Genomic DNA, 21,908 nt, shown 5'->3' with positions numbered 1-21,908 from the left:
TTCTAAATAAGAGAACACCACCTCGTAGATGTTGTATATATATGAAATTAAATAGTATCAATAGAAATGGAGACTTAATAACCTTTCCTCGCATGAATCTTCTCATGTCTCCGACAATCATTCACCCTAGCAAACGCCCTCCCACAAGTCGAACAAGCAAAAGGCCTATCGCCAAAATGACTTCTCTCATGACTCTTCAGATTGATGTTTCTCGTAAAGCTCTTGCTGCAAATATTACAAGTAAATTTCCCAGGAACCTGTCTCCGACTCAGAACTTCAAAGTGGGAACCACCTTCGCTAAGACTTGGATGGTATATATTGATATGCCTGTCACGATCCTTGTTGCTCACGAAACCGAGAGGCGCTGAGCTGCAGGATACAGGACATTGAAAGGGTCTTTCGTGACGTTTTTCGTGTGTGTCTCGAGCAGCTTTCTTGTCGTAGCCGATGTAGAAGAAACGACATAGTGTTCGGCGACATTTGAAAAGGTTGCCACCGTAGTATTGCTTCACAGTATCTTCATCTCCAACCCGCTGGTCAGGGAGGAATCTCTCCAGTTCAGTTCGATTGTCCTTGAGACCAGCTTCAATCTGAGCAATACCAATCGTATTCCGTGTTGCGTAATCGCCCCGTTGGTGGGTGTAGATGTGGTTCCAGAGCAATCGGAGGTCTTCGTAAAAGTGAAAGTTTTGGAACTTGGCAATAACGTCTTCCTCCAAGTCGACATGTTCGGATGTGGTGATTTCTGATCGATGGGTGTTGACAAAGTGCTGTAAAGCTAAGACAAAGTCTGTTGTGACTTGACAGGGACACAGGAATAGGTCACTGCAATCTTTGATGACTGTGTCGATATGATACAGCCATTGGGAACAGGCGTAGTCTTGGAAAGCGAACCAGCCGCCTTGAGCATGCTCACTGCGTTCCGTTGACATATAGACGTTTCCGAAACAAGACAGGGTAAGATATCGTAAACATGTAGTCGCAAGCTGACATTGAACCAGTTTCTCTTGGATATACTTGTTCTCAATGATGTGGCTGGCCTGGATTAGTGGTACATTCATCCAAACTGGTGTAGATAAGCTCACTGTCTAGCACTTGAGTGAATTAGACGGATATTGTCGCCATCCAGAACGTGGATGATGGATCCAAGATACTTTTCAACATCTTGTCTCATCATCTTGTTTTCGAAATCGATCTTGAGTTCTCGTTCATCGAAAGATAGGATGGCTTGCATTTCATGCCACCTGAGTGGTCTCTTTGCACAGACGAGCCATCCGAACATGGATTTTGATCTCTGCCATTGTGCCTCTCCTCCACGTTTGGACTGAAGTCTGGTTTTGACTGCTTCAAGTAACTTCTCGTACCTGAGATTGGATGTTAGTAAAGTAAAGGTCCCTAGTAGAGGTTCCACTTACATAGCACCAAGTTCGCTAGGAAGAATTCCTTGTCTTAATAGGGCCAATAAGTCTCCTTTGGTATCCTGCTGTAGGAGGAACTCTATGGCGAGATGAGCGTAGAGGAACGAGTCTAATATGTATGTTAGTATTGTAGATCACGAGCGCGCTTCACATCCGATTGGTACCTTGACTCTGATGGCAGACAATCCTCTCGATGTCGTCCTTGTCAGCGTCAGACAAGCTGAAGCCCTGACTGTACTCCGAACTGGAAAACTCGGGTATCCTTTTCTGCACAAAAGCTCTAATGTCATCATGGTTGTCCTCCGGCTTTAGCGGGACATCAGCACAATCATCTCCGCATACAAACTTCCTCGTATCTGACGTCTCCCTCCCAATGAACATGACCCTCAAATGACCCAGTCGCACTTGGGTATCGTAAACAGAAACTAGGTCTTTGAAGAATTTGGCTGTTTGATGGATCTCGGCGCCGTCGCACTCATCTAGTCCGTCGATAACGATGTACTGTCTGGGGCTGTGCTCAATGAATGTCTTGATAAGCTTTTTTGCAACCTCTGGGTCAAGAAGGTTGGCACCACCGCTAGTATTCTTGTCTTGATTGCAAAGTGGGAGAATGTAGTCGTCAGCCTCAACCATCTGCAAAAGTATGCCTTTGAGAACGTCAAGGTACGTCCTGTGTTCGTTGTCGCCTTCTTGACAATAGAAATAACAGGTTTTACTGCCGTGTGGAATTGAAAAGTGTGTTTCCGGGTCTTGTAGTTCCTGGACCACAAGCGATGCTAGGACCGACTTTCCTGGAGGAATGTCAGCACGATTGTCAACAAACGTAACACGTATGGAACTCACCGTATCCAACCTTCTCATGCAGCCAGAGCGCTGAATCTGGAGGGTCGTCTTCTCCCATCCAATCAGACACGGCGCTATACTTTCTGAAGAGCCAACGACCGCTCTTTGGGCAGATGGCCATGTTTCTGAATGTCTGTTGTAACCTTGGCATCTTTCCCGAAGCTGAGATCCATGTGATGACTTCGTGCCTCTGCTCGTGTTTTTGTTTACTTTCTTCGGCTTCGAAGGTTCTCCAGTCTTGTTTCCAGGCATAGGAATATTGTTCCAATGCAGAAGAAATTTCAGTATAATCCGCTTGCATATCTATCAGGGTCAGTGGGCTCGATCATAGGTTCGGTCGGGTTTCTGGTAACAGACTTTGTGCAAGATTGGTTTGTGATTTGATGATATTGGCAGTAGTGTTGAGGGACTCGGAGATCTTCTTGAAGATTCGGGCTGAGTCCTCCCAGATGGGCTTTTGAAGGCGTTGCCATACTAACAAAGCCGGTCAGCTTCAGATGTAACATGTGTCTGGGGGGGTTTACGCTTCGCGGTGAGTGAGAAGAGCTTATAAGCCAGAGAATGGAAGCTTTGAATATCGTCATAGATATTTACCAAGCATTCGATTGCACCTGGGTATCTTCTGAAAAGGTCTCTGTGCCGTGCCAAGGGCATCAACTGAGCTCCGAGAAGCCCATATACCTCGAGCACTCCATCAAATGCCCTGTCAGTAGTGTTTGTTGTCTGTGCTTGGATTTTAGCCGGAGTCTCAAGATTGTTTGTATTGTAAGTAATACCTTAAGTAAGAACTTGACTGTGCCCCAAATGTTTGACATGGCGTTTCTCGCACCCGGAAATTCTAGAAACAATAAGACTTCTTCGAGTTCTTCCATCCCGTTGAGGAACATTCGCAATCGATTCATGTTGATCATATTGTGTGTCGCATCACGTAGGGCTTGTACATTGTGTATTTCTATTTGCATGTCTTCTCTGGTGGTGTTTTCGAATTGTTCTTCATGATGTTCTTTGAGTAAGGATCTGAACTCTTCGACAAGCGAGCTTAGCCGTTCCATGTTGAGCGAAAGGAAGGAGCGACGTGGTACGTGGTTTAGATAAGATTGGCGAAAATTCACGGGCTAGTGGAAGGAAGGTGAAGATTAATTTGCCTCAGACACAAAGAAAAGTTGGACAACAAAAATGTTACAAAAGGATGATGCCACAATTGAAAGCAATCAGCAGCTTACTTCCGGGGGGCACAGTCAGAGGAGAGGCAGCCCAGGACTACAATCGCAGTGAACGCCTTACAAGAGCCTCAATCCGCCTGAGTTGCCTTTTTCAACCCAGAGGCCAATCGCTGGCTAACACGAGGAAGATGCGAACCATCATGCGCTGAAATGATAAACATTACGGGCTTAGCAGGTTTCAGCTGGACCGAAACAGGGTATCTGATTCGGTTTTGGCTGACCGATTCCAGGGGTGTTACACGCGAAAAAAACACTGCCTCAGCCTGATTTTGGTGGTCCCTCCAGGGTCAACAATCCATATTCTTCTTGACAAGAGACACCGAGTTCAATTTTCTACAATCGAGAAAATTACCATCATTTTTAGAAGAGTCTTTTGCGATCATGGCACAATCTTGGAAGCATATACTCAATCCCGTCAACGAACAGGAGCAACACAATGACCAAATGACTGGTGTAAGCCATACACCTTTAGCGGACGACCTTCAATCAGCGCCAATGACGAACGTCTCCACCGACCTCTACTACAATACGAATGAACATTTCAATGTCGACTTTTCGCTTACCGGCTGGAACGACTACAATGGAGAGTTCCCTCGAGAGAGCCAATATCTCGGGCCTGGATCATCAAATTCGCTTGCGTAAGGACCCTAGTAATTGTTTTGAGGCCACAGCTAATTTTGGAAGCAATGTTCCAGTGTCGCAACAAAACTACTTTCCGAACGAGATGATCTTCGATCCACAGCTCATGGGCATGAACATGATGAATCTAGACGCCGACAACCTCAACTTCATGCTACCAGTCTCGACAGAACATATCAATTCCTTTGAAGTGTCGGATGCGATTGAAAACTCCCACTATCTAGGGTTACCTATGGATAGCTCCCAAGAGTCTTCAGTTACACCTGATATCATGTCCTCCAGCCAATCGAATTCGACCCCAGAGACTATACCAGAAGTAGAGGATCTGGAAGAGGAAGTGCAGGAGGAAGAAGAAAGTCTATTTGTGACAGACCAAGATGAAACCATAGTGCACTATGGTATGGTAAGTATTACACCAATTCATGTTTCATCCGTCATCATACTAACTGCCACAGCTTCACAATGTCGAAGTCAAATTAGTCCCGGACGACATGTCATCTCTTGACGACAGACTAAAGACAGGCGAATCAGCATACCAATATTTCACGCCAACCGAATACCAGAAGCAAGTCATGCTTTGCTTTCCAGACGATGAGAAGAAGCACTTTGGCCATTTGTCTTCTGCAGCTGGACAGGCTCTTATGCCACTAATCACTCGTCCGCGCGTAGACGTTGAGCCTTTGGCATTGAAGGCCGACTTGCGAGAAATCATACATCGCGCAAACAAATCCACCGATGCGCGGGTAAAAGTCGATATCAACATCTATGGACCACGATCTGGGGCGACTTCTGTCGGGGAGGTTCTCTCCAACGGGAAACTATGGCTGCAGCGGTCGATTCATGGTAAAGACGGAACAGAATACGATAACCCACATTTTCTAAGCATTACTGTTGCCGAAGGACACAATGGGATGGTTCCAAACGAGGTTGTTGCCTCTAACGGACCCAATAAGAAGAAGACAAGAGAAGATCAACTTCGAAAGATGGTGGAAGAAGTCTACAATGCAGTGGACAATACACGAGAACTGGAACTCGTCGAAGGAGGTGACAGGGTCACCCGTCAACTTCTCAGGTAAGTCATTTTAATAATTCGCCGATACTACCACTAACGCCAAAATAGACATCAGAAAGAAGCCTTAGGTTTTATGTTAGAAAGAGAATCCGGTCACATCAACGACCAATACCGACTGTGGAAAGAGATTGTCCAGGATGGAAGAGTACAATACCGACACCGAATTACCAAGAGACGGAGAGACACGAGGCCCGAAGAAAAGGGCGGTGGAATCTTGGCCGACGACATGGGAATGGGAAAGTCACTTTCGATCCTCGCCCTGGTCATGAAGACACTGGACAATGGACAGGAATGGGCGAACCTGAAGAACGCTGAACACAAGGGGAGAAAGACGACTAGATTTTCCCGGTCAACTCTAGTCATCGTCTCGGCTGCGCGTAAGTTTCGTTGTGCCCCTGTGCCACTCTTGCTAATTGGATACAGTATTGGTTGATGAGTGGATGAATGAGGTTAAAAAGTATGTTGCTTGCTTTCTCGTTACCCAAGGTATTGCTAACCACACACAGACATTTGCAGAGTGGTCTTAAGATTATCAAGTACCATGGCGACAGACGGCCGAAGGATCTATCCCAACTCGACACAGTAGAGGACTCGGATATTGTGGTTACAACTTACCACACACTTACTACCGAATACTTGATAGGGAAGGGCAAGGCCTCCCCGTTATACAAGCTCGGCTGGTATCGAGTTGTTCTTGACGAAGGCAAGTGTCATTCTTGACCAGTCGGCAGAATCTAAACTGACTTCTTTTGGTAGCTCACATCATTCGACGCCCTTCAACAAAGTTCTTCCAGGCCTGCGACTATCTCCACGCGAACTCGCGCTGGTGTCTATCTGGAACTCCCATCCAAAACAAACTCGCCGACATAGGATCACTCTTCCGTTTCATCCGTGCTGAGCCCTTTGACAAAGCATCTGAATTCCGAAAATGGATAGAGACACCATTCGACAGTTCTTACGATGAACCAACTCTAGTCCGGGATCGTCTAGTCATGCTTCTTGAAGCCTTGTGCCTGCGCCGTACTCGAGAGGTTTTAGACCTACCAAAAACACGCCAATTTGTGCGTCATCTTGAATTCACTCAACCGGAGAGGGATCAATATGAACGGACAAGAAACATCATTCACCGAAACATGGAGCATCGAATGGGAGAAGTTGAAAAGAGTTCGCAGTTTGGCATGTTTCAGATGTGGCTTCAGTTACGCATCGTGTGCAACCACGGAACGTATCAAAAGCTCTTCTCATGGCATCGGAGGAATCTTCTGGAGGAAAGAGAAGCCATTGTTGGAACCGCTGGTCAATATGGGGAGATGTTGTGTGTTGGCTGTGAGCAACCAATGCCAGTGCTCGGACATGATTGGTCGAAGAAAATGTTTGAGGATGGATGTTCTCACGTTTTGTGCGCAAAGTGCATCGAAGACTCGAAATTCTCTGATCTGGAGACTTCACAGAGGCGTTGTCCCGTCTGTGTGCGATGGTATCAAGCACCGTCGCCAGGGAATGAAACAGGTTCAGGCGACGGTACAACCCGACGCAAACGAAAGAGAAATACGACTACAAACGACGATCATGAACATTATTTTAACACCGAAGGCCATTCAACTAAGATTCGAGCGCTCGTTGAAGATGTTCGGAAGGATTTGTGGACGACTAAGAGGTATATATATACGACCCACCTGTCCGATGGCATTGCTAACATTGTAAGCATCATCTTTTCCTGCTGGACCAGGACACTTCATCTCATAGCCAGGCATCTGGAAAAAGCCGGTATACCTTACCTCCAGCTTGACGGAAACAGCCCTTTGCCTCAGCGACAGGTTACCTTAGACAAATTTGAAAATGGGAGCGAGACTCCAGTATTGATCATGACTACCGGTACAGGAGCGTTTGGGTAAGATGATCGAACCTGAAGCATTTCGGGAGTAGCTGCTAACCTTATCCCAGTCTAAACTTGACGAGCGCCAATCGCATTTTCATCGCAGAATTGCAATGGAACCCAAGTGTGGAGAGTCAGGCTATCTCTCGCGCGATTCGTCTTGGACAGAAGAAGGAAGTCCGTGTTACTAGATATATTACCAAGGATACAGTTGAAGAGGTGAGTTATCAGCGATCCCTGTTGTCTTTCGATGATTATTGACTAGGAATAGGATATAAAACAGCAGCAAGAGTACAAGAAGCAAATAGCAGCACTTGGATTTGAAGAGGAGATTGACTGAAAGTACCAACAACTGACAGGAAGAGGTTATTCTATCAACGGCGCATTCGAGGCAAGGTGTATATCCTGGGAATATTAATTGATTTGAGCCATATGAAAGTAACGAAACAATGGAGGACGAATATCATTTTTGAGTGAATTGTCTCGGAGTCAAGATGATGTTATCAGTCATCTAACAGACTTACTCTCCAGCTCCCTTTTTACTCTTTGAAAAGATTATGTGGAAGTGCTCATAACATGAAGAATTGAATGCTGTCAACATAACTAATGAATAGTTGAAGGGGATATTTGACCCACGAATGGGCCTAAAATTGCAGTGAAGGTGAAGACTGGTCGACTGATTTAAAAAGCAGTGAAGGTTTCCATTTCCAGTTAGTGGCTTAGAAGACTCTTTAGTTGACCTCTAATGGCGTAGGGAGTTAAAATTGCAGTGAAGAGAGCCTCATTGTTGCTTTCTTCGTGCTTCATACGCGAAATGTCATGGATAAAAAAAGGAACAAAAAGAGAGAATTCAAGTTTTCATTAAATTATTATGGTGCCTCGTAAAGTCCTACAACAACCCGTACCTTATTTTCATCCCCCAGCTCCGCCATCTTCTGTGTGTCCCAAAGCTCCTGAGGCTCTCTGTCAGAGTTCAATTCTGACCTTCCAATCTGCAATATCTGCGTCCCGCCCAGTTCGGCTTTGGAAAATTCATGTATATCAGAGCTAGATTCCGAGCTTTGACTGCCCCCACGATCCCGACGAGATCGTTTCCATAACAGGAATCCAACAATTCCAAATATCGAAAGTCCAACTGCGGTGACACCCACTGAGATTCCCACCAACGCTGCCGTCGAAAGTCCGGACTTGTGCGGCTCCGTTGCTGGTATTTGAGATGACTCCGCAGGATGTGATATCGCCGGTGAATCCGTTTCTGTCGAGGTTGACGAAGCACTTGATGTGGATGCTGTGTATGAAGGTTCGAGTTCACTCGACTTGGCGTCAGAGACATTGAAAGTACCAGAGCTGACCAGAGGTATATTCAGATCTGAAGAGTATAATGCAAAATGAAACACCGGGATCTCAGAATCCTCATTTAACCATGGCTGAGACGTGACTGTAGACGAGCTCGCATTCCATACATAGCTCGTGTCAGTTGTATTTGCTTCGAATAATCGTCAGCCAATTGAATGATTTCTTCAACCCAGGAGAAAACAATACCTAGAATCTTTTCGTAATTCGTCAAGGGCCCTCTAGGCCAGGTCTGCCAGATAAATAAATTGCAGGGTCCTTTGCGGTCTGTCTTCCATTCAATCTTGAAATTTTCATCGAGCGGATAGACGGGGTTGTCCTCCCAGCTGTCCGTATTCAACTCTTTTGGTACGACAAAAATAGACTCGCATTTTCCGTATGTTGCAAATGCAAGACCAAAAACATACACTGGTAGTAATGACAACATCCTGAAGCTTCAGTTGACTGGGACCAGCAATGCTACAAAAGAGGGGAGAGAGAACAAAACCACAGCGAGAAAAAAAGACGAGACATTGTGCCGTGATTTCTTAATACGGTTCAATAATGCTTGTCAGCTCTAAGATCCCTTGTCACGCTAGCCAGCCTTTTATACGTTGCACTGCCACAATGCTTGATAAGGTTAATGAGTAAGCAGATTTTGTCCAATGGGAAGGGTCAAAAGCGAGTTAATGACGTATTTGATTCTTAAGTGACCAATTACAAGCTCAATAGACTGACCAAGACTTTAGGGTATAATTCCTTCGCCTTTTCTCATCGAGATTTCTGTTAAGCTTCTCAGTAAGAATATCGCTAGTAGGGATCTGTTTAAAGGCGGTAAAAAGGGTTCTAATCCGTTGATAAGATAGCTTGGTACAGGGTAGCTTCGTTTCAACGATTCCTACTCCTGTAGAGTGCGTAGTCACTAGTCCTATCGTAGCCTCGGTAATTGTAGTTGTAATGGATGAAGTACGGCATGGCCCAGCATCAACGCCAATGATGGCAAAAGGGGTAAAGGAGCCGGCAAGCAATGTCAACCGAGACATAGCTACAACTGACAGAAATAATATGGTCTGGTGAGGCACAGGTGTAAATGGTTGTGGAAGAAAGGAGCGCATTTTATAAGAAGTTACAGTTTTTATCAAGCTGTTGGTTTAGCTTTTCAGCTTTTGGTATTTCCACTTGTTCTTAACCATTGATAACCTATTGACAAACTATCAAGTATAGCGCTGTGCTAGTTATATTCATGCTTAAATTTCCAATCCCCTGCATGGTGTAATTACCCATACTACCTGACAATAATTTACGGGGCTTTTTTATTTGCTTTAAACACTCAAGATCTCGCCCAGGCCTTCTCAGTTACCTCTAGGCTCTCAACAAAGGTTAAGCTGTCAGCGCTGATTCAATCTTTGACAAATCTTCAAATCAAAGGTTCTCTCAAGACTAGTTCTCCAAATTTAAGGGGCATATCGTATTGATAAGCAAGTGGGTCAGATATGCGAGTGAGTTAAGAATACCTACTAATTAATCATTGAAAACTGATGAAATGCGTGATTCATAGTTATCTCCACGCAAATAACTTTTCAACTCTTGAAGGTATAACGAAAGAATGACGATATAGTTGCATAGAAATGGCACTGAGAATAAAACAAATCGACTTCCCTTGGTAGATCCAATCGTAAAAGCCAAGAACATGCCAAAGACTGTTCCAGGCAAAACAAAATCCCGGAAGCTCGACCGGTAAAAGAAAAAGGGTATACATAGCGCAGCTGCCACTATGAACACGACAAGCTTCTGTGCCAGGTTGGCTCCAACAGTGAATGCAACTGATAGGCATATTGCTGTATAGGGCAGCACAAACTGTAATATGTTGAGCTGTAACCTTGTTGCCACGTTCATCTCCCTTGGTTCATACGGAACGAGTGGTCGTCTGTGCTCCGATACTAGCAGTACCACAGTAAAAATACCGAAGATAATCCAACGCTTGTTGTTCCATAGCCAGCGCCAAATGTTCAAGGAGCATGTAGACATCTGTGGTGATGAAATAGAGCCACCTTGTAAGACTTTAAGTATCTTGTCGTCCAGTTCCTTGTCTGTGAGACTGTCGACATCTACTCCAGCATGTTCCAGTTGTGTTCGAATCGCATTTGTGAAGTCGAGGAGACCTTTCCAGCCTTGAGACGTAATCTCGCGGCGGTTGTGTTTCAGCATATCGTGTGACGTCTTCCAGAGGACCACCAAAGCTAGCGACCATAGTAGTAATAGAACAATGACCAAATACAACTGCATGAACGAGAACCCCCATTGGTACCTCTGGACAGAGCCCTTTATCTTGTTAGCTTTATCTTTTGTTATTTTATAATCGTAGTCCTACCGTATCCTTCACTGGCTGGCAGACACCATTTTGGACCAGTTGGGTCACGCTGTACATGTCATCATCAACAACAAACATAAACTTGCCCCTGTCGTTATATGAATTTGTTTTGGTAACTCTGTCCTTGTTGAAAGGCGACGTCCCATAAAAGTCGTCTCCATTCAAGTCTCCAGAGATATTGAAACGCGGCGTTCTATAGAAGTTGCCTGGAGTAAAATATGCAGAGATATTGAGAGGCGGCCCTTGTATTGTTTCGCCACAGAACTCTGTAGTATTGTTGCGAGACACAGATTTGTTGCCTCCTTCAGCATTGAAACCGTATTGATGAACATCTGTAAGAGAATCCCTTTCGTCAGTCTGCATGCTGGGGGATGTTGTCGTACGGTACTCACACTGTGATACGTTCCATTGCAATTCACAGCCTCGATCTAGCCATGTCTCATTGTATTGGTAACAGAACTCCCAGGAATACAAAGTTTGGACAGCGGGTCCTTTTGACGGGTCTTTTCTCACGTCAGTTTCTATGTAAAGCGTTGTGGAAGTATTACTGTCCTACCTGATCTCCAGGGAATGATGTGATCTTTAGTGAAATTGGCTGTTCTGTCTCCATCATGGATGACATACGCAATTGGGCTCACGTTTTCGAAACGGAATAGCCTGTCATCACTTGAAGTCACAAAGGGGTCGTTGAATGCGGCGTATCCGGTCATAGAGCCAGCAATAGTAGGGAATGCAAGGATGAACGACAATGTCATGACCATAATCCACATGGCGAGTTTTGATGCAAGACCCCGACGGAAGAACTGAAAAAACAGGCGCATCGAAGATAGCACGGAGGTATCCTGGTAAAATCGTAGAAGCCATATTGTTGTATATGTAGCTGGCTTGGTTGCAAGGGACACTTCCAGATATTCTGTGAATACTCTCCAGGCTATCAGGGACATGATGGCCTGACCTCCTCTACCAACAACCTGTCAGGTCTGTATCAGCACCGATAGCCTTATCATTTCGTCATCTCAAGACCGGTCTTACCAAATCCCATGTCACATCAATAAGCTTCGCAGCGGTAAAGTCGAGTTTACCCCAGCCCAGAGTGACTTCAAAGAAACGAGAAGATTCCCACCAGTTATTATCGTAACCAATAAAGCCATCTGAATCCATCTTGAGGCGGAAGTCTCCATCGGCTCCACAAAGACTCTCATCCTGGAAGTTTGTTTGGAAACCAAGGAGAACCGCTAAAGTCAATAATCCCGCAATCCAAACACTGATCAGAAGTTGCCACAGCAGACGACTTAATTGTGATAATTTAAACCGTGGTATAGAGCGAATATCTTTCCCTGCGACTGCAAACGCGCTTCTGATCGATGCGAACACGGAGACTGAAGGCCTGTCTGACTTCTCATCCGTCTCAAGACTCTGAGAGGCTGATTCACTAGATATCGATGCCCGTTCTATATCCGGAGGATTGTCAAGTAGCCCATTGGCAGAATCTGACATCTTGTCTGCTCAAATGAGAAAACTTAGATGTGTAGGTAACAGACCTTTGATGAATTGAAGCTGTACATTAAGCTGTGATATAGACACCATACATATTGAAGGACAAGACAAAATGAACGCGGGAAGGATGGGAAGGATTATTAGAAACCCGAGAAATGAGACCACAGAAGGGTGGGGACGTCATAGGGTAGAAATAAGGACCAGGAATGATAAACAGTTGGTGCCGGGATTTAATCCGGACTTCCTAGGTAGGGATGCACTTTGCAATGCAGTGCTGACAGATTAATGCAATAGGCGCCAATTAAGCAATGGCAACAGCATAGAACGTGCTCGGTCACCGTCATTTTGTCGTATCAGGTACAATTGTTCGTCTTGGCAGCGGCCGAATTGTACTGCAATGAGTATAGATCTGCAGTATTTTCAGGCATGTTCAGCTGCTGCAGGGCCAGGGGACAGCAGACAATACAACCCAACAAGGTGAGATACTGGGAATAAATAGCCTAAATGTCGGTCTCGAATAAGATAAAGTTGTGAAATTACTGGACTACTTACTCTATTACCGTTAATATTTCCGAAACCATCACCGTATAAGTGATTTACAGGGCAGCCTCAGCCGCATCTAAGAAGCCCATTCAGCTTTCGACCTCCCCCTTCGACCACTCGGTATCTTCCACCCAATCTCAGATTTCTCAAACTTAAACGCCGGAGCCAAGACTTTAAAATCCTCATCAAGACCCCATTCCTTTCCACTCATGTCCCAGAAGTATTCACCATGTTTGAACATCTCTGGACGTGTCTTCTGGAGCGATTGATGGGTCTTGCCAATAAGTACAGCCATATCATCGTAGTGACGAGGGCTGAACTCCAAGTCCCGACTTCTGAGGGCCTTCTGTTGATCTCCAGAGTACAAACCAAGATTGTGATACCATATGTTGTACTGCGTTAAACTAATGTCAATGTCGAATGTAACATCGTCTTTCGTTCGAGCTAGTACTGCTTGGATGGCGGCCGCGGCACCGACTAATCCAGTCTGGTAATCAGAGTTGGCTGATAGCATGTTAGTTGCAGAATTCGATCAAAAGAACAAATGGACTTACGGAGAAGGGGGACAACAGCCTCGTCAAGGTCGAGGAACTTGCCCTGTAAATAAGACAGACCAACCAAGCAGTCACTGATCTGTTGCCATCCAGAGCGATGGGCAAGCGGACCTTTGAAGCCATAGCAGTTCTCCCTCATGTAGATCAGGCTCGCATTCAGCTCGCGAAGAGACTTGGAGTCAAATCCGAGCTTTGCCAGGACACCTGGACGATATCCATCGACGAGGATATCAGCTTCTCTGAGAAGTTCCGTAAAGGCCTTGCGCCCATCCTCAGTCTTAAGATCTAAATCGACGTCTTTTTTCCCCATCTGTAGATCCACCATTGTTGCAGCAACCTCGGGCAATTTGCTGCACGAAACGCGAATAACATCAGCACCGAGAACACTCAGAATCTTGGAGACGGCCGGAGCTGCGATGACGCGAGAAAAGTCAATGACCTTAATGCCGGCAAGTGGGCTGAAGCTTTTGGGGTCTTTAGCTTGAGGCCAGGGTTTGCGCGGGGCGGGTAGCTGCTTTGATGTCCACAAAGCCTCATGTGACATGGTCTTGCCATGGTCGCTTGCAAAGAACTCATCAGGCGTATGGCAAACTACGCCAGCCTGTTTAAATGTCTCATTGGCGGTTGTCTCAATTTCTTGGGAATCCCATTGTGCAACCTTTTCAGCAAATATCTTGATCGCTTCTTCAGAGCTCACATCAGTGTCTTCAACACCAATCATCTCCATTGTGGGTGTAGAATTCATCGATCCATGCAGATGATACCATCTCCCGTCCTTGGTACGGTAGACGTTTGTTGCGAACCGCCTGATCGGCTTCGACATTTGATGGACGTCCATTTTGGCAAACTCTGCCAGCATACTCGGGTTTTGCACGAAAGACTTTCCCCTGATGGTCGGAAGCAGTACCGACTCCAGGAACAGAGTTGCGAGATCAGTGTTTATCTCGACTTCCTGATAGTCAATGCCATATCGTTCTGATGCGGCGACGTTGGCGGCCGTGGCTACAAGAGCAGTCAAGGCGGTGCTTGACTCTGTGATCTTGAGAGGCGTAAGAACAAAAGGTTGGTCATCTTCGTTGACGAATTTGAGCTTTTCGGCAGCTTTATTGAAGGAGTCTGGAAGTCCAAGCTTGGGATCGCGAAGAAGAACTTCGTTGAGGATCCTAGAGGACTCGGTGATGATGGAATAGTTCGACATGATACTGTAATCCGCAGAGTATGTATGAGGCTTTAGATCTATGTCACGAAGGACTCTTAGTAGATGAAAGTAGGTTATAAGTAGTATTGCCTCGACGATGTGTTGCGGTGAAGTGTGGAGTGGAGAATGACTGACGAGTGGAACTACGGAATTGTGGCTCCAAGTTAAAACTCCGGAGTCTTGGGTCGGAGTTCTGGTATCGGCAGTTGACAAGCAATTTTCACAACATAAAATCGATGATGTCAGTACCTGCAAGTAGTTTACTTTACAGTGACTCATGTGATGAATTCGGATTGTTGATAATTCACAGTAGCTCGGAGTGTAGATAATTAAGAGTGCCCGCATCGGAAGGTGATATAAGATTGGCTTGCATTCAACCTCTTATATCTATCTATAAAAAGGACTTGGAACCTGTACGAATCATCACATTGGACCTTCAGTCTTTATTGTTTTCTTTCAAAACTCGTACGGATCATGTCTTCTCGCGATGGATGGCGCGCTGGAGAGTTCGGTGTTAGGCCTGTACGAGTAGCGAACTGTTCTGGCTACCATGGTATGTAAAAACCCGGCCGATAAACTGGGGCCTCATTACTAACACAAGATGCAAAGGCGATCCAGCTGTTGATATGTACAAACAAGCTACTCTAGGTGATGTCGACTTCATAACTGGAGACTACCTCGCTGGTGAGTCTCGAAAAGAAATGGATACTGGGATGCATTTTTACTTACAAGGGTAGAGGTCAATATGGCCAACAATGCTGAAGCATACGCGGAAGGGCTACACCCTGGTTATGAGCCAACCGCCTTGGAGGCCCTTGAGTTGTCAATCGATGCTATTGCCGAGAAGCGTATCAAAGTTGCCATTAACGGCGGTGCTCTGAATCCCGAAGGTCTTGCTGTCAAAGTGGCATCGTTGGTAAGTACAAATTTCCTCTACGGCACAGCTGCATTATTTGACGTCTCTCTTGATCTCTAAAAAAGGCTACGATTTCAAGGTCGCGTATGTTTCAGGTGATGATGTGCTCCCCAAGCTCGACAACTACATGCCGCAGCAAGAGCACGATACATTGCCACATCTCGATTCCTTGAACCCTCATGTCAGTCTGACACCAGAGACCTTCATATTTGCCAACAACGGAAAAAAACCTCAACAGATTGTATCCGCTAATGCTTATCTCGGAGCACACGCCATATATGAAGCATTCTTACAGGGCGCCGACATAATCATTTGCGGCCGTGTTTCCGACGCCAGCCCAGTTATTGCTTGTGCATGGTACTGGTGGTCGTGGAAGAGCACTGACTACAATGAACTCGCCGGTGCATTGATAGCAGGTCACTTTATCGAATGCTCAGCGTATATCACGGGTGGTAATTTCGCAGGTTTTGACGCTTTTGACCTGGAGCACTTTGTCGATCCTGGTTTCCCTATTGCTGAGATTTCGCGAGACGGGACCTGTGTTATCACAAAGCATCAAGGTACTGGCGGTATGGTCACCATTGACACATGCAAGTCTCAACTTGTATATGAGTTACAGGGCAATGCGTACCTGAATAGCGATGTGAAGGCCTACTTAGATAACATCGAGATGGAACAAGTCGGCAAAGACAGGTAAATGCGCCCTCAAGAACTAGACAACCACCCAAGCTTACAAGAGACCAGGGTTCGGGTCCATGGAGTCCGTGGTGCACCCCCACCAGAAACAACCAAACTTGCAGTCTTTTACAAAGGGGGTTATGAAATGCAAGCGTTGTTCAACGCCACAGGTCACAACTTCGGACACAAGTTGGCACTTCTCGAGAAGCAAATTCGTTTCCACATCGGAAAGAAGGGACTTGGCGAGCTAGACTTTCTCGAGTTCCAGAAGATTGGTGTTCCAACAGTGAATCCTACCAACCAGAATAGTGGTACTGTGTATTTCCGCGTTTTCGCTCAGTCGACCAAGATGGAAGCTTGCCAAGAAGTAATGAAGGCTTTCGGCAAAGTCTCTCTGAGACATTATTCAGGTGAACTGCCCCAGGCGGAGTTCTTCTGGATTGACTTACTAATTCTTATGTAGGTTTTCACAGCTCACTGGACTTTCGGTCTGCTGTTCCTCGTCTCTACCTAGCATACTACCCAGCCCTATGGAAACAGTCTGAACTTGACGAACAGTTTCACTTTGTCAATGCAGAAGGAATAGTAAAGTCATACAAAACCACTCTCCCTCCCAAATTTGAGGCTATGGAAGAACGAGCATCTTACGACACCACTGCACCCGTCCCGCTCGAGTCTGGAGAACTAGTCCACTCTCGTTTGGGCAGTATTGCCCTCGGACGCTCAGGCGACAAAGGAGGCAATCTGAACTTTGGCCTGTTTGTTGATACACAACATAGATGGGACTGGATGCGATCATACCTGTCGCGTGCCAAAGTAAAGGAACTTCTAGGAGAGGACTGGCGACCAGAGTTTACTATTGAGCGTGTCGAGTTCCCCAAGATCTTCGCCGTGCATTTTGTTGTTTATGGAATTCTTGGTCGTGGTGTCAGTAGCTCAAAGCGTTTGGATGGATTTGGAAAGGGGTTCATCGATTATTTCAGGGACAAGATTGTTGAGGCACCTAGTTCTATTCTGTAGTATATTCTTCGAGTTAGTTATCTATGCACTGCATATCAGTACAGCCTCTCTTGCATTGATCAATCTTGACTCGATTCTTCTGAGTCAGATGTCCGTGCCATGGAATGTCCATCACATAAACTATCACATCAGTGGACCCGGTCGGAGTTTTAGTGTCCTTGAGCACGGATGTCTCGGAGTTTCGCATACTGGCAAATAATAGCCGAGGTAGATCAACAGAGAGTTCGGCGGACAGAACTTTGTCATATCACAAACCGGAATTCTCGTCTACTTGCATCAAAACTCCGAAAAGATGAACAACCGTGGAGATCGTCGACGACGTCTTGCAAAGGTAATTAACATACCGTAAAATTGATGAAGTCTGCGGTCAGCTGACATTGAATACGCAGGCATGCGATCATTGTCGCAAGGGAAAAGTTCGATGCGATGGATCCCGACCAGTTTGTGGACGTTGTCGGGGTGGTGGAAGTCAGTGTCACTATACAGATGTTCACAAGCCCGATCCACGTCGAGGTCGCGTCGCGTCTCAAAACTCCGCTAGTCCTAGACCTAGGCCAACGAATTCTGATTCTGCCCAACCCCTGCAATCAGACTCCATTGCTGTGCAGGGAAGTACAGAGCCTCAACCTGCTGGTGAAGAAACATTTCATGAGCCCGGTAGATTAAACAGAACAGCCTCGATCCACCAGGATGCGATATATGGAGAGCGTGAAGACATGCGATACTTTGGTATAATTATCTGCAGTACTACGTCTTATAACAAAAAGTGACTAATACCCCATCCCAACAGGTCCACCTTCGGGCATAACTCTTGTCTCAGCGGCTACTCCAGAGAGGCCAAGCAAACAAGAACCGGCATCATGGTCTCAGTGGACACACCCATCGATAGAGCCCATATTCGCAAGGCGAATCATGAAGCCTCTACCGTCCTGGACTGAGGCATTCTCACTTGTCAGTGAATTCTTCACTCACGAACATCAAGCCTTTGGCTGTTTCAATCCTCCAACATTCATGTCTCTTCTTGGTCAGCAGTACTCAGGAACAGGTACTGACAGTCCTTCCTGGTGGGTTTCACTCAATGCTGTACTTGCAATCGCCCAGCGTCGTCGAGCTGAGGCAGCTCAGTCAGCAGCCGATGAAGATCTTGCCTGGGGATATGCGTCAAATGCGCTTGCGGGGACTACGGAAGTCCTTATGCGAAGTACTCAATTATCCTCTGTCCAAGCTCTTCTCGCTGTTGCGTGGTTCTTTATCGGAACACCAAACCCCCAGCCCAGCTTCATGTTGATTGGGTGTGCTATACGACTTGGTCATTCTATAGGCATTCATGTCTACAGCCAAGATCCCTCTTTGAGTCCAGCCGAGAACTACCTTCGAAAAAAGGTATATGGGATTGCTGCGTACATGGATTTAGAGCTGTGTCTTCGGACGGGGAGACCGCCTTGCCACGATCTCAATGAAGTCTGCATTGATCCACCAGGAGCTTCACCGGACGAGACCGAGATAGTAACGACGACAGATGGACTAAAAGTGAACCTTAACAAGGCTCATATGCAGCTATCTATCATCCGACGCTCAATCTATCGAGAGATCAATCCAAATAAGCCATCACTAACTGGCACCACGGAATCCATCTCGAATCTGATAGAGAAGCTCGAAAGCTGGCAGACCGAGTTTGCACCGGCACTTGATGGTAAAGCTACACAACCCTATGAACATCAAGGTTTAATCCGTTTGTATCTTGCATACTGCCACACAGTCATCATCGTAAATCGTACGCATAGCTTCAAATATTGGGCGTCACCGGAACACATCAGCATGCCAGAACTGCCTTCAACTATAATACCCTCTATTGAGATTTGCATTCATACCTCAAGGCGCATCGTCAAATTGACAAAGCTAGTACCAGACAAGTGGAAGAGCTTCCATTGGTAAGTCGTGCGCAAATCACAGGCTTTCATATCACTGACTCAGTAGCAGGGATAATATTCCACCACTCTTGAGTGCTGTTGTAATACTATGTATAAATGTAATACACAATCTTGTGGACGAGGATACAGAAACCGATATGTCTCTCGTTAGCGACAGTATCCAAATTATCAAGACTCTAGACGATACATGTCCTAACACGTACCTTACTCAGGTCCGGAACATTTGTCAAAGACTTTATTGGAAAGCCCAACATTCCAGACGACCATTAACGATTTTGTCAGTCGAGCAAATAAATCCGAATAATCCGGCATCTGCCGTGTATCCTAACACAGCTCGGTCTGGACACGCCCATGTGCCAGAAGAAGAAGAAATAAGTGATTACCTCCAGTTAGATCCATTCATCTTAGACCAGTTCCTACCATACAGGGCCCCCGTGCTCTGGGATTTGGAGACTTTCCTGTAAAGCACTGGTTTTAAAGTTCAACTTGGCTCAATTCCTTTTGCGATTCATTCTACGTCGCTGTACTCGATCTCTTTTGAAGCTTGGTATTTATTTATTTTCGCTTAGAATTTTTTTTATAAGAAAGTACTATATTAAACATCCTATTACGATGGAAGAGTGATAACTGAATGAATTGATTGAGGGTTTAATTCAAAGGACTGTAGACAGGAAAGAGATGTCCATGTATGTGATCACGTGATCCCACTCGTGATACCCTCCACGCTCAATACATCCGTCGACTATCAATCAACAGATGTATTCAAAGTATCTGAATAGCAAAAAGACGAATTGGAGGGCATTGGGATTGCTCCCGCCAGGGCTTGAACCTGAGACCTTCGCATCACTGAATATTCAGATTGAAGTATTAGTACGACGCTCTAACCAACTGAGCTACGGAAGCCAACCAATTCGATGTGTTATGCAGTTGCTAACAGATTATTTGGAGGTTTACTCATATTCTTCACAGTCTGAGCTTAAGATGATAACATGATCATGTTTTAGCCTCTTGTTTCGGACAGACCTTTTGCACAGGTATGACGGATAAGATTCAACGGATTCACACTGAACATGTATTTCTTTGTTCTCGACTGTCGACAATACTGGCTCTACTTAAACCCCATTGTATGCTTTCAAAGAACGCTGCTTCTTACCTCTGAAAGCTTTCTTGTCACGGTCAGCCTTTGCTCGTTCTACCTTCTCCAAGCGTTCCCGAAGACCAATAGGCTTGGTGGTGAAAGTCTCGTAATGTAGCTCGTCGAAGAGTTCGTTCGCAGTGTTGATAATGTCGCCGGGCTTCGGCTCCCCGTCAGTAGTGATCTCGAATTCCACATTGGCGGGGATTGAGGTCGGCCAGCGCTTGTCTGGCACCATGTGTGACATAACTTTTCGTCCGCGCAACTGCCAACCTTGGTAATGGTCGTAATCGCCCCAGCCGGGACCAACTCCTGCTGGGCGTGGATGCTTCACGTGGTGGCCCTGAGAGGTGGTGGTTGCATGACTGCCTTCTTCGAGTGGTCCGATGAACACGTCTGAGGTTGGTACAACGGCTTTGACCCCGCCAGGATAGAGAAGCTTGTTTCGGTTCCAGATGACATCGTCACATTTTTCCGAGATGCAGATTTCATTTGGAAAGAGCCAGAGGGTGTCCTCGACCGGGTTGTCGGTTTTTTGAACGTCATGGATTAATGATATCTTGCGCTAATTAAGGTCCGTTCCCTTGGCAAGGTGGCCTCTTAGAACATGAAACTCTTTCCAGCCTTTTGCCGCCCACTCGGGCAGTTGGTCAAGTGTGATGCGCTTCGTAATGTGGGAATGCTCCGGGGATATGACATAGATCCACATCTGACTCGGATGCCACCTTCCGCATTGCCGTAATCAACGAGTAAAGAGACCTGCTCCTCCTTTTCCTGTTCCGCCATTCACACCATTGTAGCCCGTTCTACCTTGGCTTTATTCCAGGTTTTGGAATAAGTATACTCAGGTGGATATTCAAGTCTTTTGAGGAATTCATTCATTCGCACTGGGTCACACTTGTAGTCATCGACCGATCGAGGGAGATCGATGGGAGCAGATGCGACATGTTTCCCTGATGTGCTGTCGGTAGGTTCTGGAGCAGAGGTGACCGGTTCCTCTGTGGTGTTGTGGGTAGTAGTAGCAGGATCCTTGACTTAGTTAGCCATCTGGTGCTTACGGGAATTGCTGTACCTACCAAAGCCGCCTTCGGAACAGACACTTGGAGGAGGCTTCCCTCAAACTCAAGAGCAGGAATCCGGTTCGTGGCTTCTTGGGTCATTTCTTTGGTGGGAAACTCAACGACACAATAGCCAAGATGTCGCCAGTGCTTGGGAAGAATTCATTGATCAGACGGCCAGTAAAGAATGATGCTGTCGTAGCCTTTGTAGTTGAGGAAATTGAGAAGATCTTTCTGGTGGGCATTGTATGAGATATTGCCAAGGTACAAGAGAAGTCCCTCAAGAGAAGGCCTTTTAGGAAGGTGTTTGAGATCTCTCTGTGAACCGAAGTACGGCAGAGGAGGCATGACGTTGAACGGAGAAGACTTGGGCGAAAGTTGATGGAATCATGGAAATGAAATTACAACTTGTAAAACACAAGTTTTGCTATGCACGAATTATTTTTTGGAAATGTTGGTGGGTTTACGTGTGTGACAGTCGGCTTGGCGTTGGCACTGCCGTGACAGTGCTCATCGCGTTTACAGATCACTTCTGTGTCACCTCAAGCCAACAAGCGTGACTGCCCGGGTAGCAGCAGGCCTTTGTTTGCTTTATGTTTTTCCA

The 21,908-nt window shown here is 46.0% G+C and overlaps 8 protein-coding genes across 8 annotated transcripts; 3 read left to right on the top strand and 5 right to left on the bottom strand.

Moving 5' to 3' along the window:
* Window positions 1–74: 74 nt before the first annotated feature.
* On the bottom strand, window positions 75–3,313 carry FSST1_006318 (C2H2-type zinc finger protein; the record flags this gene model as incomplete). The annotated part of the gene is made up of 8 exons (XM_083232675.1): window positions 75–1,035; window positions 1,086–1,364; window positions 1,416–1,527; window positions 1,583–2,209; window positions 2,262–2,564; window positions 2,619–2,735; window positions 2,786–2,984; window positions 3,038–3,313. The coding sequence occupies 8 exons, from the start codon at window positions 3,311–3,313 to the stop codon at window positions 75–77; spliced, it is 2,874 nt and encodes a 957-aa protein (XP_083089748.1).
* A 552-nt stretch (window positions 3,314–3,865) lies between these two features.
* Window positions 3,866–7,411, top strand: FSST1_006317 (SNF2 family N-terminal domain-containing protein; the record flags this gene model as incomplete). Its single annotated transcript, XM_083232674.1, has 10 exons — window positions 3,866–4,122; window positions 4,169–4,526; window positions 4,579–5,195; window positions 5,244–5,572; window positions 5,619–5,652; window positions 5,702–5,898; window positions 5,952–6,852; window positions 6,901–7,086; window positions 7,140–7,290; window positions 7,343–7,411. 10 exons carry the CDS (start codon window positions 3,866–3,868, stop codon window positions 7,409–7,411), a joined length of 3,099 nt encoding a protein of 1,032 aa, XP_083089747.1.
* Window positions 7,412–7,940: 529 nt separating this feature from the next.
* On the bottom strand, window positions 7,941–8,851 carry FSST1_006316 (uncharacterized protein; the record flags this gene model as incomplete). The annotated part of the gene is made up of 2 exons (XM_083232673.1): window positions 7,941–8,557; window positions 8,614–8,851. The coding sequence occupies 2 exons, from the start codon at window positions 8,849–8,851 to the stop codon at window positions 7,941–7,943; spliced, it is 855 nt and encodes a 284-aa protein (XP_083089746.1).
* A 1,073-nt stretch (window positions 8,852–9,924) lies between these two features.
* FSST1_006315 (uncharacterized protein) lies at window positions 9,925–12,271 on the bottom strand (the record flags this gene model as incomplete). The annotated part of the gene is made up of 4 exons (XM_083223801.1): window positions 9,925–10,725; window positions 10,775–11,277; window positions 11,331–11,745; window positions 11,807–12,271. 4 exons carry the CDS (start codon window positions 12,269–12,271, stop codon window positions 9,925–9,927), a joined length of 2,184 nt encoding a protein of 727 aa, XP_083089745.1.
* Window positions 12,272–12,890: 619 nt separating this feature from the next.
* Window positions 12,891–14,566, bottom strand: FSST1_006314 (CoA-transferase family III domain-containing protein; the record flags this gene model as incomplete). Its single annotated transcript, XM_083232670.1, has 2 exons — window positions 12,891–13,318; window positions 13,369–14,566. The coding sequence occupies 2 exons, from the start codon at window positions 14,564–14,566 to the stop codon at window positions 12,891–12,893; spliced, it is 1,626 nt and encodes a 541-aa protein (XP_083089744.1).
* Window positions 14,567–15,040: 474 nt separating this feature from the next.
* FSST1_006313 (acyclic terpene utilization AtuA family protein) lies at window positions 15,041–17,180 on the top strand (the record flags this gene model as incomplete). Its single annotated transcript, XM_083232669.1, has 6 exons — window positions 15,041–15,119; window positions 15,176–15,250; window positions 15,304–15,482; window positions 15,562–16,175; window positions 16,227–16,570; window positions 16,624–17,180. The coding sequence occupies 6 exons, from the start codon at window positions 15,041–15,043 to the stop codon at window positions 17,178–17,180; spliced, it is 1,848 nt and encodes a 615-aa protein (XP_083089743.1).
* A 292-nt stretch (window positions 17,181–17,472) lies between these two features.
* FSST1_006312 (transcription factor) lies at window positions 17,473–19,415 on the top strand (the record flags this gene model as incomplete). Its single annotated transcript, XM_083232668.1, has 5 exons — window positions 17,473–17,511; window positions 17,570–17,909; window positions 17,971–19,111; window positions 19,155–19,323; window positions 19,371–19,415. 5 exons carry the CDS (start codon window positions 17,473–17,475, stop codon window positions 19,413–19,415), a joined length of 1,734 nt encoding a protein of 577 aa, XP_083089742.1.
* Window positions 19,416–20,223: 808 nt separating this feature from the next.
* Window positions 20,224–21,406, bottom strand: FSST1_006311 (uncharacterized protein; the record flags this gene model as incomplete). The annotated part of the gene is made up of 3 exons (XM_083232667.1): window positions 20,224–20,811; window positions 21,057–21,275; window positions 21,323–21,406. The coding sequence occupies 3 exons, from the start codon at window positions 21,404–21,406 to the stop codon at window positions 20,224–20,226; spliced, it is 891 nt and encodes a 296-aa protein (XP_083089741.1).
* Window positions 21,407–21,908: the final 502 nt, after the last annotated feature.

This window comes from Fusarium sambucinum, chromosome I, assembly GCF_050947815.1.
Source record: "Fusarium sambucinum isolate potato_lamoka chromosome I, whole genome shotgun sequence".
Lineage (NCBI taxonomy): Eukaryota > Fungi > Ascomycota > Sordariomycetes > Hypocreales > Nectriaceae > Fusarium > Fusarium sambucinum.
This window is presented reverse-complemented; position numbering and strand designations above follow the sequence as displayed.